General features: G+C 46.2%; 1 protein-coding gene across 5 annotated transcripts in view; it reads left to right on the forward strand.

Moving 5' to 3' along the window:
- SERHL2 (serine hydrolase like 2) overlaps positions 1-16,478 on the forward strand; it is a 48,915-nt gene that overhangs the window by 21,807 nt on the left and 10,630 nt on the right. Inside the window, exons 1-6 of one of the 5 annotated variants that reach the window (XM_084810031.1) lie at positions 4,618-4,705; positions 10,399-10,548; positions 10,641-10,754; positions 13,795-13,836; positions 14,398-14,417; positions 14,594-14,662. In XM_084810031.1, coding sequence (XP_084666157.1) covers positions 10,401-10,548; positions 10,641-10,754; positions 13,795-13,836; positions 14,398-14,417; positions 14,594-14,662 — 393 coding nt within the window. In that variant the 5' untranslated portion in view covers positions 4,618-4,705; positions 10,399-10,400. Of the gene's footprint in view, positions 1-4,608; positions 4,706-6,100; positions 6,787-10,398; positions 10,549-10,640; positions 10,755-13,794; positions 13,837-14,397; positions 14,418-14,593; positions 14,663-16,478 lie in introns of those variants that run through there. The other 4 variants (XM_084810030.1, XM_084810034.1, XM_084810032.1 and 1 more) reach the window with 4 other exon arrangements.

Below are 16,478 nucleotides of genomic sequence, written 5' to 3' on the forward strand. Positions count from 1 at the left end.
AGGTCCCATGGCAAGCGACTCTAATGAGAAAAGGAGTCCAAGATGGGTGGGAGCTTTTAAAAAAGGAAATTCTCAAGGCACAATTACAAACAATTCCAACAAGAAGAAAAGGTGGAAGACAACAGAAGAAGCCAATGTGGCTTCACAAAAAGCTTAGAGATAACCTGAAAACAGAAAAGGACACATATAGGAAGTGGAAAGAAGGGCAAGCAACAAAGGAAGAGTACAGGCAGGTAGCACAGAATTGCAGGGATGGCGTCAGGAAGGCTGAAGCTGAGAACGAGCCGAGGTTAGCGAGGGATGCTAAAAGCAACAAAAAGGCTTTCTTCAGCTACGTGCATAGTAAAAGACTTAGGAAAGAAATGGTGGTTCAGCTGTTAAATAAGGATGGCCAAATGATAACAGATGACAAAGAAAAGGCAGAGGTGCTCAATTCCTGGAGGGCTCTGGATAGGGGTGAATGCTCCTTCCTTGTTCTCCTCGACCTCTCAGCGGCTTTTGATACAGTTGACCACGGTATCCTCCTGGACCGCCTGGAGGGGTTGGGCATTGGAGACACCGTATTGCGGTGGTTCTGGTCCTTCCTCTCCGGCAGGTACCAGAGGGTAGCACTGGGAGAGGAGGTTTCGGACCCATGGCCACTCACTTGTGGGGTGCCACAGGGTTCCATCCTCTCCCTGATGCTATTTAACATCTATGTGAAGCCGCTGGGGGCTATCATCAGGAGGTTTGGGGTGCAGTGTCATCAATATGTGGATGACACGCAGCTCTACCTCTCATTCAAATCTTCACCAAGGTTGGCCATAGAATCCCTGTCCAAATGTCTGGAGACGGTGAGTGGCTGGATGGGGAGGAATAGGCTGAAGCTGAACCCTGACAAGACCGAGGTACTTTTGGTGGGAGACAAGAGGAGGCTAGGGGATGTTGACCTGGTGTTGAATGGGGTACGCTACCCTTGAAAGACCAGGTCCGCAGCCTGGGGGTCATTTTGGACTCCCAGCTGTCCATGGAGGCTCAGGTGTCAGCTGTGAGCCGGACAGCGCTGTATCAACTCCATCTGATACGGCGGCTGCGCCCCTTCCTTCCCGACCATCTGCTCCCATCGGTAGTACATGCCCTGATCTCCTCTCGTTTAGACTACTGTAATGCGCTGTATGTGGGGTTACCCTTGAAGATGGTTCGGAAGCTGCAGCTGGTACAGAACGCGGCGGCTCGCCTGATTAAAGGCAGCCGCTGGCGAGATCACATCACTCCAGTGCTGAAGGAGTTGCACTGGTTACCAGTTGTTTTCCGGGCCAAATTCAAGGTGTTGGTTTTGACCTTTAAAACCCTATATGGTTCTGGCCCAGCCTATCTTAAGGAGCGCCTCCAGCAGCACCAGACAGGCCACTTAACAAGATCAGCCTCGGATGGCCTTCTCTCTGTCCCATCAGCCAGGACAGCTAGACTGGTGGGGACGAGGGAGAGGGCCTTTTCTGTGGTGGCCCCCACTCTGTGGAACTCCCTCCCTAGGGAACTCCGTCATGCCCCCTCTTTAATGAGCTTCCGTCGTGCATTAAAAACGTGGTTGTTCAGGCAGGCATTTGGGGTGGGTGAAGGGTATTTTAGAAAATGTTTTTATTGTAGAATTTTATTGTTTTAAACTGTTTTTATTGTGTGTTGTACATCGCCCAGAGTGGCTGGGTGACCAGCCAGATGGGCGATTAATCAATTTAATAATAAAAATAATAAAAAATAATAAATTCCTACTTTGGCTCAGTCTTCTCCCAAAAGAGGGACTATGACCCCCCTGGCAAAGGCGAAGTACAGGCTGAAGGGGCAGGATTGCAGCTTGAGACTGATGGGCATATGGTCAAGAAACACTTGATTACTTTGAATGAGTTCAAATCTCTAGGGCCAGATGAACTGCTTCCTAGAGTAATAAAGAAACTGGCAGAAGAACTCTCAGAACCGCTATCTATTCTCTTTGAGAAATCATGGAGGATGGGTGAAGTGCCAGATGACTGGAGGAGGGCTAATGTTGTCCCTATCTTCAAAAAAGGTTAAAAGGAGGAACCTGGGAACTACAGACCAGTCAGTCTGACCAATCCCTGGGAAAATTCTGGAGCAGATGATAAAGCAATCCATCTGTAAGCACCTTGAAAACAATGCAGTGATTACTCGAAGCCAACACGGATTTGTCAAGAACAAATCCTGCCACATGAATCTGATCTCATTTTTTGATCAAGTAACCTCCCTTGTGGACCATGGGAATGCTGTGGACATCATATACCTTGACTTCAGCAAAGCTTTCGACAAAGTGCCCCATGATATCCTGATGAGCAAACTAGCTCAAAGTGGGCTAGATGGAACAACGATCCGGTGGATCCACAGTTGGCTACAGAATCGGACTCAAAGAGTGCTTATCAATGGGATCTTCTCAAACTGGGGAGACGTGACGAGCGGGGTACCACAGGGCTCAGTCCTGGGCCCAGTGCTCTTCAACATTTTTATTAATGGCTTGGAGGGGGAGGTGCAGGGAATACTGATCAAATTTGCAGATGACACAAAATTGGGCAGTATAGCTAATACTTTGGAAAACAGAAACAAAGTTCAAAGTGATCTTGATAGACTGGAGCGCTGGGCAGAAAACAACAGAATGACATTTAATAGGGATAAATGCCAAGTTCTGCATCTAGGAAAAAGAAACCAAAAGCACAGTTACAAGATGGGGGATACGTGGCTCAACAACACTACAAACAAGAAGGATCTTGGAATTGTTGTAGATCACAAGCTGAATATGAGCCAACAATGTGATGTGGCTGCAAAAAAGGCCAATGCTCTTTTGGGCTGCATTAATAGAAGTATAGCTTCCACATCCCGGGAAGTACTAGTCCCCCTCTACTCAGCACTGGTTAGGCCTCATCTGGAGTAGTGTGTCCCGTTCTGGGCACCGCACTTTAAGAAGGATGCAGACAAGCTGGAGAGGGTTCAGAGGAGGGCAACAAAGATGATCAGGGGACTGGAAACAAAGCCCTATGAAGAGAAACTGAAAGAACTGGGCATGTTTAGCCTTGAGAAGAGAAGACTGAGGGGAGATATGATAGCACTCTTCAAGTACTTGAAAGGTTGTCACAGAGAGGAAGGCCAGGATCTCTTCTCAATCATCCCAGAATGCAGGACACGGAATAATGGGCTCAAATTACAGGAAGCCAGATTCCGGCTGAACTTCCTGACTGTTAGAGCAACACGACATTGGAACCAATGACCTAGGGAGGTGGTGGGCTCTCCCACACTGGAGGCATTCAAGATGAGGCCGGACAGACATCTGTCAGGGATGCTCTGACTTGGATTCCTGCATTGAGTAGGGGGTTGGACTCGATGGTCTTGTAGGCCCCTTCCAACCCTACTATTCTATGATTCTATGAAAACAGCCCCAGATTTGTTTCTCTGCAATCATGTGAACCTACTTTTCTCAAAGACTTGAGTGAGGAGAACAAGAAAAGCAAGCCCTCTTGTCTGTATAAAATCAAATACAGTTCAGAACTTGTCTTGCCCATTCTCTTTAAAAATTCCCCAAGATATGCTCTGTGTGGAACAAAGAAGAGAAAGAAAGAACAGGATAGGGGAGGGGAGGGAAGAAGAAAAGAAGAATGGTGATTGGAAATGCAGGGGGGTGGAGGAGAGAATTCCCTAAACCAAGTGGCTCCTTTCAGAGAGGTAGTACTTGAGAGGAATTTAGGAGGCTGTGGAGGGTTTGTAAGGATTGCACGTACTTAAATTAACTTTACGGGGTGAGGTGGCAGAGGGCTTTTTCTAGCTTTTTGTAAAACTGCAGAACCTATTTAAAAGTCTCAGTGGTTCCTTGATTATGATGCCAGATAGTCCTAACCCTTCCTTTGGAATAATTTGAGTCCTACAGCTATTTAGGAGAAATTAAAGTGGAGGGGGAGAAAGAAGTTTGTGGAGGCTGATTGGATCCTTTGCTGTATTGAAGGTACTAAACTTCTGCAGAATCCAAAGGTTCCAGTTTGGGGCAGTAAAATCAGATGCTTTGTGAAATACCAATATTTCACATGGAGCTCTTTCTACCCTTCCTTCTCCCTTTTCAAAATGTCATTGCAAGCAAGCTCTCAACAGTGGGCATGTAAGAGCAGAAAAGTGGGGAGGAGAGAAAAAACAATGAGCAAACTGTGGAAGGAAAGGTGGCAGTCTCCCCTCTAGTTTAAAAGGCTGGTGCATTCACACTAGAGCCCCTATTGGTCTGCCAAGGGAGCGAGACCTAAGGCCTCCTAGTAACAACAAGGCTACTGAGCTCAGAGGGAAGAAGCAGGCTTGTATTAGGTAGGGCTGTTCACTGCTTTGGATCCTAATCCAAATTCCGAACTGAAGCAGGGTGATTCAGAACAAATTGTTCCAGATCTGAAGTGGGTCCGGATTGGTCCAAAGCAGGTTGGATTGGTACAAATTGCTTCAGATCACTTCAGATGATTCTGAAGCCTAGACAGCCTGTCTGAAAAATGTAACAATTTCCTTAAGATTAAGGAGGGGGAGGGGAGGAGTTGGGAGGGGGGAACTGAGCCTTTGCACGTGACACTTAGCTGCCAATAGGGCTGAAATTTTAACCCAGCAGTCTTCAATCACAGTGGGGTGTCTGAGAGTGGGATGCAATTGCTCCTCTGCAATGAAAGGTTTCAATGTTTGGGCTTTATAATTTAGAAGAAAGGTAAATAAGGGGGGAGGTTTATAAAATTATATGGAATAGTTAAAATGGAATAGTGCAATAAAGAAGCTGAGTTCAGTGTGACTTTTTCCCAGGCAAAGTGTATCACAGCCAAAAAGATGTTTAACTTTTTTCTCCCCTTAATGAGGAGCCTCAGGTCATCCAGTGAAACCGAATAGTGGCAGATTCAGGACAAAGAGAAGGAAAGTACTTTTTTGCCCCCCCCCCCAGTAATTAGGGATAGTGACCTCGTCACCTTAAACACCTTCTGATTAGGATCTCTAATCCACTTGTGGCTTGACAGGTTTTATTTTTTTAGACTTTGAGAAAAGGAAACTTTATGCATGGCTAGCACAAAAGCCACTGGACCTGTCTGAAATTTGGCAGGTTCAGTCACCTCCATAGGGGCTGTGAAGTCCCCAAATTCCATGCACTTATGTGGAAGCAGAAAAAAATTATAGCTCATTACTTTGACAGATTTTCTTGAAAAAAGCCAATTTTACCTGTGACTAGCACAAAGCCACTGGACCTAACTGCCTGAAATTTGGCAAGTTCCATGGGGGCTACCAGGTCTCCGAATTTCATGTATTTATCATGTAAACTAAAATTTATGGCCATTTCTGTTTTCCAATGGAAGTCAATGGGAAAATGTAAAAAATTGTAATTAGGACAGCTCAAAAGATCCGGGGCACAGCCCAAAGGTCCTGGGGCCATGCCCAGGTTCGTTGTTAAATGAACCCCTGCTTTTTAGCCTATTTATTGATTTGATTTATTGGGTGGGAGGATGGTGTTGTGCTTGTGTCCTGCTTGTGGGTTTCCCGTGGACAGCTGGTTGGCCACTGTGTCAACAGAATGCTGGACTAGATAGACCCTTGGTCTGATCCAGCATGGCTCTTATGTTCTTATGATTTCTTACCCTGTCTTTCTACAAAGAAAACGGCAGTAGGAAAAATGTTTTCTGTATTACTTACACTTTTCAAAAGTAATGACTTTTCAGGGGCCCGAAGGGGGAAAGAGGTATCAAAAATAGCTCCCCACCACCCAGTCAGGCATTACAAGATCTCTGCCAACTGAAGGTCATGATCCAATCAAAACACGGTCGTACTCGTGGACTTAAACTTGGAGAAGATTTTCCTCTCCCAGCGCGATCCTCTGCAAGTCTACTTAAGAAGTCCCACCATGTTCCTCCCATGTAATGGGATATACTCCATAAATTGCCCTTTTAGGATGCACCGAACTGCAGCAGACTTACTTCCGAGTAAGCATGCGGAGGATTTGCGCCGCACATGTACTTGAACTCGTCCTGGTGCTCAGGACTGCGAAGCGACTGCGCCGCTCAGCAAGAAAAGAGAGGGGCGTTCCGGGTCCCTTTAAGCGTCGCCAGCTCGCGCCACGCCCGCTGCAGGGGCAGCGCCGTCTCGAGGCTTCGGTCACCCGCTGACGGGAAAACTGAACAGCTTGAGAGCGGCAGCCTCCGAGCCCCGTCGGGCGCGAGCTGGCCGCGTCGCCGCAGGAGCGATGGCAGGGCAGGGCAGGGCAGGTGTCGGACGGTGCGCCCGGGGGCCTCGCGCGGGCTGCTCCTCGCCCCGCTGGCGCTGTGCCCTCGGACGACGACGCGTCGATTCTTCCTCTTTCCCTGTTGCTTCATGCCTGGGGAAAGCGGTGCTGCGGCGGTGCCTTTGTAGCCGGGAGGAAAGCCCGCTTTCCGTGGACGGGGGCCTTTGGCTACCGTGCCTCGTCACGACCCCCTCCAAGGAACGGTCGGGAATAGTGATCACATGCCCTTACCCGGTGCAGTGGACTTGCTTAGAAAGCCGTGGTGTGTCGCCGGTTGCGGCTGTTTTGTATTGTTCGCTGTATTGTTGTTCGTTAAAATTCAACAAATGCCTGGCTAAAAATTCAACACCAGGGATCAGTCTGGAGGCTGGAACAGGATGGCGAGGCTGCTGTGCGTGTGGCGCAGAGTGGCAGGCGGCAGTATTGCAACCGAAACTCTCCCCGGCGGCGTGAGTTCGATCCCAGCGGAAGCCGGGTCTCGGGTAGCGGAGCGGGCTTAGGTCGACTCAGCCCTCCATCCTTCCGAGGTCGGTAGAATGAGTACCCAGCCTGCTGAGGGAAAGGTGGTAGTCACGACTGGGGAAGGCAATGGCAAACCACCCCGCTACAGTCTGCCATGAAAACGCCAGTGTAATGCAGGTGTCTCTCTGTGGGTCAGTAATGACCCGGTGCTTGCACAGGAGGAACCTTTCCTTTCCTTTCCATGCGCTGTGGTGGTTTCTTTCTGGTTGGAAATCATTGCTTGTGTACATTTTGTTCTGCAAAAATCCGTGATAATTGTGGCTGATCCTGCACATTTATATTCCTGTGATACGGGGTTTAACACGTGGACAGCAAAAGCAGATGTTGAGAACCCTTACAATTGTAAAGGGACTCTTACTTCAAACCTGGAAGGACTCTCTACCTACCATTTCATGGTTCACAGATCTTACTGCTCTTGCTGCATTTAAATGTACATCATACAGTTGTCAGTGCTGGGACATATGAAAATAAATGACCGTACTTGCCCATAGGGAAACCATGAATGCCCATAGGAAGATCCTGAATACCCATAGCGAAACATAGGCTTCTACCTGCCCATAGGGAAACACAGGCTTCTTCCTGCTCATAGGGAAATCCTGAATTCCCATAGGGAAACATAGGCTTCTCCCTGCCCATAGAGAGAAGCCTATGTTTCCCTATAGGCATTCAGGATCTTCCTGTGGGCAGGTAGAAGCCTATGTTTCCCTAAAGGGAGGAAGAAGCCTGTTTCCTTATGGGCATTCAGGATTTCCCTGTGGGCAGGTAGAAGCCTATGTTTCCCTATGGGCATTTGGGATCTCCCTGTGGGCATTCAGACTTTCCCTATGGGCATTCATGGTTTCCCTATGGGCAAATACTGGCATTTGTTTTAGTATTTTCCAACAATTCCGTCTGGCTGCTTGTTTTGACGTACGTACTGCAATGCTATGGGTTGTGCCCTCGCGAGACTCAGAGGCTTCCATGTATCTGATACCCTAACAGGCTGAAGTTGGCAGGGTGGGAGGAGTGGCAGGGGTGAACTTGATGCTAGACAGGCTTTTTGCTAGATAGGCTTTCTTGCCTGTCTAGCGATGTCACTTCAGAAAAGGAGCAAAGGAGGCTGGAAGAGACTCAAGATAGCTTGTATCCTGGCCTTTCTGGTCTCCTCCCCTCCCTGCCTTCTTTTCTTCCTCTCTGAAGTCACTTTTCTGACCTTGGAGGCCAACTGACATGGCTCTTTCCATGCCAGCTGCGAGGGGGAGGGAGGATCCCTGACTTCACCTTCCATGGTTGGAGCAGGGAATCTCCACTATACTATGGCCATAGTCTAGGGGCCATAGGATTGCTCCCTTAACGTATATATTTGAAATAGAACTGCTGAAAAAAAAATCCCCCTCTTCTCCCTTTTAAAAAATTAATGGTGTCATGAACCATTATTGTGAATTGATTTTTTGGTCATTTTTTTCTTTTTTTCTGTAGTTGTTTTTTTCCTCCCCACCTTTTTTTCTTTTTGTTGTTGTTATAATTGCATCTCTCTTTTTTTTTTTAATGAAGAGGTTGCACGTACAGATTATCCTTCCGCTTTGCCACTCCAGCAAGTATATTTCTGTTCAGGATGCCAGCCAGCCATGTCCTTTCCCAGGATACTGCCTTCCACCCACACAGCCCAGTTTCCCCTTCCCCTCCCCCCCGCCCCAACAGATAGCCAGCAGACTCTGTGTTCAGTGGGCATGCTCTGTCGTCACGGAGCTATTTCCGGAATTTCCCCCTGCCCCCTTTTTAGGTTTTTTTCCTGAAGATTTTTTTAATTAAAAAAACGAAAACCTTCTGAAAACCTTTTTCTCCTCACCTAGTCTGCTGATACGTCCCTCTTGTCTGTGGATGGTGCTCTTTTGGCTACATAAGGATAACCACTTGGAAAATGAGTTTGCTCTGTGGTGGAATCCCCTTGTGCGCAGAGACAAAACACTTCTGAGTTCAGATTTTGAGGGCTAACAAAGAAGGGCTCTTGCCTTAATTCTCTGTTTATGAGCTTCCCAGGATACATCTGTCTGTTTGCTCTTGGAAATTTAGTGTGGAGACTAGATGGACCTTTGGCCTGTGATCTGTCGCTATGTACTATGTACCTTGTTTGCATTTAAGTTGCCTTGTCTCTGCAAAATGCCAAGAAGGGAGGGGGCAGGCTCAGCGCCCCACTTACTTGCATTTTGTTATGAATGCATGTGCCAGAGTCACAACTGACACAATGCATCTTATATTTGTTGTTCAGTCGTGTCCGACTTTTCGTGACCCCATGGACCATAGCACGCCAGGCCTTCCTGTCCTGCGCTCTCTCCCGGAGCGTGCTCAAGTTCATATTCATTGCATCGGTGATGCTATCTAGCCATCTCATCCTCTGCCGTCCCCTTCTCCTTTTGCCTTCAATCTTTCCCAGCATCAGGGTCTTTTCCAGTGACTTTTCTCTTCACATTAGGTGGCCAGAATATTTCAGCTTCAGCTTCAGTATCTGTCCTTCCAATGAGCACTCAGGGTTGATTTCCTTTAGGATGGACTGATTTGACCTCCTTGCAGTCCAGGGGACTCGTAAGAGTCTTCTCCAGCACCACAGGTCAAAAGCATCAATTCTTCGGCGCTCAGCCTTCCTTATAGTCCAGCTCTCACAGCCATACATTACTACTGGGAAAACCATAGCTTTGATTAGACGGACCTTTGTCGACAAGGTGATGTATAAAATCTCATATGAAAAGCAGCACTCAGGCAGACAGGACAAAATGTTCCAGTGTGCATAAGAGGGAGTTATATCTTCCCTGCCAGTAGCCTGAGGTCTTTGTCATCTGTAACCCAGTCACAATTGGAATGGCCAGATCTGTCAGACCTCAGACAGTCCTGTCTCTTGATAGGAGCCAACAGTAATACCAGTTCCATATTCTTCCTGCAAGGAGATTTTCTCACTCACCATTTCCCCCCTTCTCTCTTTTTTCCCCAGGTGGCAGTTAGGAAGGGAGGGAGAGAGGGAGAGAGAAAGAAATGCTATGCTTGCAGAAAAGTATTTAATGTATTTTATGCATAATAGAGCACTCCACCCCAACTTGGTGCCCTTCGGATTTTTGGACTACAACTCCCATCAGCCCCTGCCAGCATGGCCAGTGGTCAGGAATGCTGGAAGTTGTAATATAAAACATCTGGAGGGTACCAGGTTGGAGAAAGCTGTAATAGAGACTCATAAAAACTCTAAATCAGTAATATTTTTTTAAAGAACCCAGCTAGTCTAAACTTATAAGGATTATCTAAAACCGCAACCTCATGAAACACTCAGTTCAGAGGGCCAGACAACATGCCTAAAAGGATGGCCTTTACTATTCTTCTGAAGGCTGGAAGAGAAGGGACCAGGCACGCCTCCACTAGTGCCTGGTAGTATCCTAAGCTGGTGGCTTGGAGGGATGGGGCAGAATCTGTTAATGGGCTAGAGGCTGAGTACAGTTGGTTATGAGACATGAGCAAGATAATCTTCTCTGGCTATGCAGCACCACTAGGTGGCACTTAGAAAAACTTCTCGGTGCTGAATTTCTGAATAACTGGCTTTCACTGCACATGACCTGGTGTGTTGCAAGTTTTCCAGGGCTGCTGTTTCATTTCAGGCATGGTGTCAGAGCTGAAGTTCTTGGTCCCCTGGGGCCACATCGCAGCGAAGGCATGGGGATCTCCACGAGGTCGACCTGTGCTCTGTTTGCATGGCTGGCAGGACAATGCAAACACGTTCAACAGGCTCATTCCCTTACTCCCTAAAGGTGGGTTTGTCTTAATTAATTGTGGGTCTCTTTTATCTACCGGAGTGTGGATTAGTGTGTGATGTGTTCTGCTTCCCCTTGTCCTCTTTCAGACTGTTATTACATGGCAGTGGATCTTGGGGGGCATGGCCTGTCATCCCACCGGCCAGCTGGGTTTCCATACCACGCCTTAGACTATGTGAATGATGTGCGCCGGGTAGTAGCAGGTGAGCTTGTTAGACTCCTCCATAGCATATAGAAAGCTTCTCAGTGGACTGAATCTACATAGTTCCTGGCTGCAGACAGACAGGTTCTCTCTCTTTCTGATCAACAGTAGCCAGGATTATCCTCCAGGTTCCACTGGCCTTAATTTGATTCTTCCTCAATCCATTTTCAAGGGCAGCCATAAAGCCGCTTAGCCCTGTTTTTAGTTAGACAGGCCCCAAACTCTCCTATATAAAACCCACTCAAAACTGGTCATGTATCCAAACAATATAGTTACTTAAACATGCAATGTCTACTGTATTTGAAAAACAAACAAAATTGGCCACTATTTGCTCATACATTTGGAAGTGTATGTAGAGACCGTCTGTCACAGGTGTCTATGCCACTTAGTCTAAGGAAGGGGCCGTAGCATAGTGGTAGAGCACCTGCTTTGAATGCAGAAGATCCCAGATTCAATCCCCAGCATCTCCAGGTAGGGTGATGAAAAAATCCTGCCTGAAATGCTAGAGAGACCATGGGCTGTTGTTGGGTTATTTGAGGGTTGTTCCCCCCTCCAACAAGCCTTGCCTCCTGGGTTCAGATGACACAACAAGCTGTGCCTGAGCAAGTGATTAAGCAAATGGTGGCCAGCATGCGCTGTGGCGTAAACAAGTCACCATGGCTTGTTTAACCCATGGTGATAGTGCAACTGGTCCAGTGTTGACAATATTGTGCTAGATGGGCCAAGTATAGCTTTCTATGTTCCTATTGATGAAGAATGATCTCATGTTTGGAAGTGTTGTCTTGAGATTGCTGCATCTTCATGCATTGAAGAAATGAGAATCGCTGTTGCTGGCTGGTTACAAAGAAACCTGTGAGTAACCCTCAACAATACATTTTGCAAATATATTTGAATAAACAGAGAAAAGAGGTTATCTAAAGGTGCTTGATTGACAGTTACCAATGAAGACTGGCCACCTGATGAGGTCAGAATTACCCCAAAAGCAGAATTAGTAAGTTCAACATCAACTCCGCAAATAGCTATGATGGAGGGGGAAAACTAGTTTTGCTGGGTCACAATGAAGGTTCTGAGGAAAACAAATGAGGTTTGTAAAAGGGGTTTGTACACCTGTGGGTTGCTATTGACCCCTAAAATGATTTGTGATATTAAGTAAAGCAGGTAATTTGTCTACGAAGTTAATAAGACAAAGTATGTATTTTTACCTTCTGTGATCCTTTCTCACAAGAAATGGAAAGAACAGGTTCTGGTCGAAGCATCGAAAGCCATGAAGAGTGATTAAAAGCGCAGTCCTGCTGATTGCTCTTTCAATAGACAGAGGGCTCTGAGAGCGGACCCCACTTTTATCCAAAGCCCTGCCAGCAAGAGCCAGGCAGTGTAGGAGGAGGACGAAGGCTTTTACAGCCTCCGGTTCCTCTGATGTTGTTTTAAGCTAGATGGGCCTCTCAGCCCACGTAGCTTCCGTACCTTCCAGTGGGAGGGGATCTTGTGGATCCATGCCTCTCCTTCCCCCTCCCATTCCCTCCCACCATCCCTTTCCACCTTCCCCAACCTTGGAAAGAGGAGCCGCTGTGTAGCTTTCCATGGCAGCTGGGGGCAGGGTGTGCAGAGATCCATGATCATATCTCTGCTGTGCTTGTAGCACTGTCTGCAGGCACAGAGGAGGACATCTACACCATCCTGTGGCGCTCCAGGCACTGTCTAGGGGCCACAAGATCACTCTGCCCATAATTAAAGAGCATTTTGCCAGGTCACTTTGAGCCTTTGCACCTTATTGGGACAGTTTTTCAGTTTGTGCAGTCATTCCAATAGGGGTAGAACTGACCCCCAAAGCTGTGAGAATAAACACATTTTTCACTAGATTTGTCAGCAGGGGGTGGGGCGTAACACCATGTGGGAAATCACGAATGGTTGAAGGATACCTAGAGCATGGAGTTGTAGAAGACTGACATAAATGTTTATGAATCTGTTTTCTGCGCTGTTAGGATACTTTTGACCCTAACTGTTGTGGGAAGGTAAAGCCACTTCTTCCCTCTTCCCCAGCATAGGCAAGATCTAACAATTGGACCTTTTTAGCCACTTTGATGGCTGAGCCTGTAAGGGGGGTAACCTTTGATTTTTCTTTCTTTTTTGCCCTTCCTCTTGTTTCCATGTGACACAGAGTGTGAACTATGGCTACTCCATTTTCATAATGACAACATTTAAACATTCTTGTCTTTAACATTTAAACATTCTTGTCTTCATAATGACAACATTTAAACATTCTTGTCTAAACATCCTTGAAAGGTTGTCACAGAGAAGAAGGCCAGGATCTCTTCTTGATCATCCCAGAGTGCAGGACACGGAATAATGGGCTCAAGTTACAGGAAGCCAGATTCCGACTGAACATCAGGAAAAACTTCCTGAGTGTCAGAGCAATACGGCAATGGAACCAATTACCTGGGGAGGTGGTGGGCTCTCCCACACTGGAGGCCTTCAAGACGAGGCTGGACAGCCATTTGTCAGGGATGCTCTGACTTGGATTCCTGCATTGAGCAGGGGGTTGGACTCGATGGCCTTGTAGGCCCCTTCCAACCCTACTATTCTATGATTCTATGATTCTTGGGAACAGGGAATCATTGTTCAAGAGATGCTGTTGTCCTGTATGGAGCAGTTTTTTGACCGTGAGACTTGTACCACTTCCAGAGGCCCTGCTCCGTTCCCCAGCTTTTTACCTAGGAATCATCCATTCCCTCCTAAGCATCTTCTCAGCTACCTGTTCTTCAAAGGACACAATTAGGCATTCCCAGTCAGGGGTTTCTCTTTAGTGACACAAAGTGACACACTCTGTTTGTGGCACCCTACAGTCCAGACCAGCTTCCCCCTGGCTGGGGATGATGGGAATTGTAATCTAACACATTTGGACGGCACCAGGCTGGGAAAGGTTGATCTGGATGATGTGGGCTCATGTTTGTTTTTAGATGCTACTGTCTATGTACAGCATGTGGGGACTGAGCTATCTGGGTCTTATCTCAGTGCTAAGGGAAATCTTTCTCTTTTTTTAGCATTGAAGTGGAGCCGATTTGCCCTCATGGGTCACAGTTTCGGTAAGTGACTCTTGACCCTTGGCAGATTGATGTTTTTTATGTATAATGCATGATAGATCTTCCCTCATTTTGTTCACCTATTCTCTCATTGCCAGTGAGTTCCTACTCTTGACGTGTGTGAGTGGGTTAGTTATTTTAATACAGTTGTTTATATCTTGCCTTTTAGGATACAAATCTTTCCAAGGTGGCTTGCCTTATGAGTAACATCAAAATACATTAAAGCACGCACGTGCACACTTTGCCAATAAACAATATCAACGTATTACAGGCCATCAGGATCCTTCGCACAGGGCAGTTGGTAGTAGATGGCCTATGAGGAAAGGAGGGCAGGCCAATTAGAACAGGAGCAGGTGCCTGGTGTTATCCTTGCCTGCCCCCCTGCTCTCCTTGAATCCTGACCACAAGGAGTTGGTGATCAGTGGACTTGGGGGTGGGGGCAGGAATGGGACAGACCAGCTGGAGCAGGCTTTGACGTCTTCTTTGCCTGACTACCTGCCTCACTCTGACGGTGGCCTTGGTTCTGGGTTCATGCTAAACCCCACTTTCTTTTCTTTCGTATAGGTGGAATAGTTTCAACTCTGGTGAGTATATTCTTCATGGGGTGTTACCCTATAGAAGTCTCTTTTCTCCTTGGAACCCTTTTATATCTAAGCCAGAAAGAAACTAAGAAATATCCTCTAAGCAGCAAAAGTGATAGAAATGACTCTTGTACCTAGCATGAAGGAACTAAATGTTCTTTCTCTTCCTGTCTTCCTAGTTCTCATGTATTTTCCCTGAAATGGTGGACCAGCTGATCCTGGTGGGATCATATGGCCCAGCACCTAAGGTTAGATTCCAAACCCTTACTGCACATTTGAGAGACATGACATAAACTGAAGAAACTATACAGGTCTTGTTGTATCAGTGAAAGGATGTTATCTTTGGGCAGGCAGGTGAGCCTGCAATGGGGCAGATGGGAGACAGCCCCATGTCTGCCCTCCTCAGTAAGGGGTTGATACGTGACAAGAGAGCAAAAATAACTTTGCCGTCTTTACAATGGGCAAGTTGCTTTTTTAGTTGCTGCAGGAAGCACAACTGAACTGTTTGCTCTGCTGTTTGGAATTGGGTTTAGGCCTACTTTGTATTGCATGCAGATGAGGAAATTTGACCTTTCAAGACAAAAGTGTAATGCGCACCCATTCTTCCCTATGTTGAGATTTGGGGCTGATCCCCCAATCTACTGCCAACGCACCCCTTTTTTCCTCTACCAAGATCGTAACGGTGGTGGTGATGGAATTTTTCTGCTGCTGATGCAGTGAGGAGGCCTCTGGTGGCAGACGTCCTTCACCTGCAGAGAGGAAGGTCCACAGGCAGAGAGGGAGTTCCACAACATCTCTCAGCACTCCCCTTAGGAGGTTAGAATTGCCCTGTTTTTGTGGCTGTCCTAGTCAGACCAAGAGGAGAATTTTCCTGACCAGTCAGGTACAAACCACAGTATTAAAAATGTCAGGAGAAAAACTACAAACGTTATTCAAAAATATCCTGATAACACTAAAATAATTTATAAATACAATAATAAAATGGAGTATATACAAATTCAGCATCAAGAGTTTTGGCTATTGGGTGGTATAGAAATGTAATAAATAAAATAATTCACAACAAAATACAAACAAGCATTTTTTTCAGTTGCCAGACATAGCAATAAAACAAGTTCTGGGGTGCAATCCTAGGCATGTTTAGACAGGAAAAGGTCCTTCAACTTCCTGCTGGCTGGGGAATGCTGGGAGTTGTAGGATTTTTTCTGCATAAACATGCATAGGATTGGGCCTAAATTCCATAGTTAAATACAGTGGATACTGAAAGGCAGAGGAAACAACCTATTATAAATGACCAACACTTCAGGTTCCCAAGAAGAATCTATTATAGATGAATGCTATCAATTGCCAGATGCATTGTTTTTTCGGTGGTACATCTGATAACTTGAATAAACTACTTCAGAAAGAATCCAGAAAACACAATATCCAGGCTTATCAGTGCACCTGTTCTTAAAAATAAGATTATAAAATAGATTTATTTTAACATCTTAACTTGCTCCTTTATTTTATTTTTTTATATCAACCTTATTATAAATGGAGCTCACCATATAATTAAAACAGATACAGTGAAGGGCTCCTCTGATAGTTCCATATTCCATTTTCATTATTGGGTTTATAAATTATTTTAGTGTTATCAAGATATTTTTGAGTAAACTTTGTAGTTTTTGTCCTGACAGTCCTATCTGGGAGTAAGCTTCACTGAATTCAGTGATGCTTATTTCTGCATGCCTAGGGTCAACTAGTAAAACACCCTGAACTTTAGTAAAGGATATTTTTCAACCAAGTGAAATGCAACCTTTAGCTTTTAATTAGAAATGCAAACAATTTTACAAAGAAGTGTTACTGCTAGCCTGAAATAGGAGTCCCATCAGTTCAAACAAGCTAAGATTAAATCCAGAAAAAAAGATGCTGCTGATCAGCAGAAAGCCTGGCTCGGGAACTGGGATTCAACCTGTTTTGGATGGGGTCACCCTCCCCCTGAAAGGTCAGGTTTGTAGCTTGGGAGGGCTCCTGTATCCTTCGGTGTCCCTGGCAGCGGTGGCAAAGATCACGTTTACACAACTACGT

This window comes from Heloderma suspectum, chromosome 7 (genome assembly GCF_057233095.1).
Source record: "Heloderma suspectum isolate Gila_16-S chromosome 7, 16-S_ref, whole genome shotgun sequence".
Lineage (NCBI taxonomy): Eukaryota > Metazoa > Chordata > Lepidosauria > Squamata > Helodermatidae > Heloderma > Heloderma suspectum.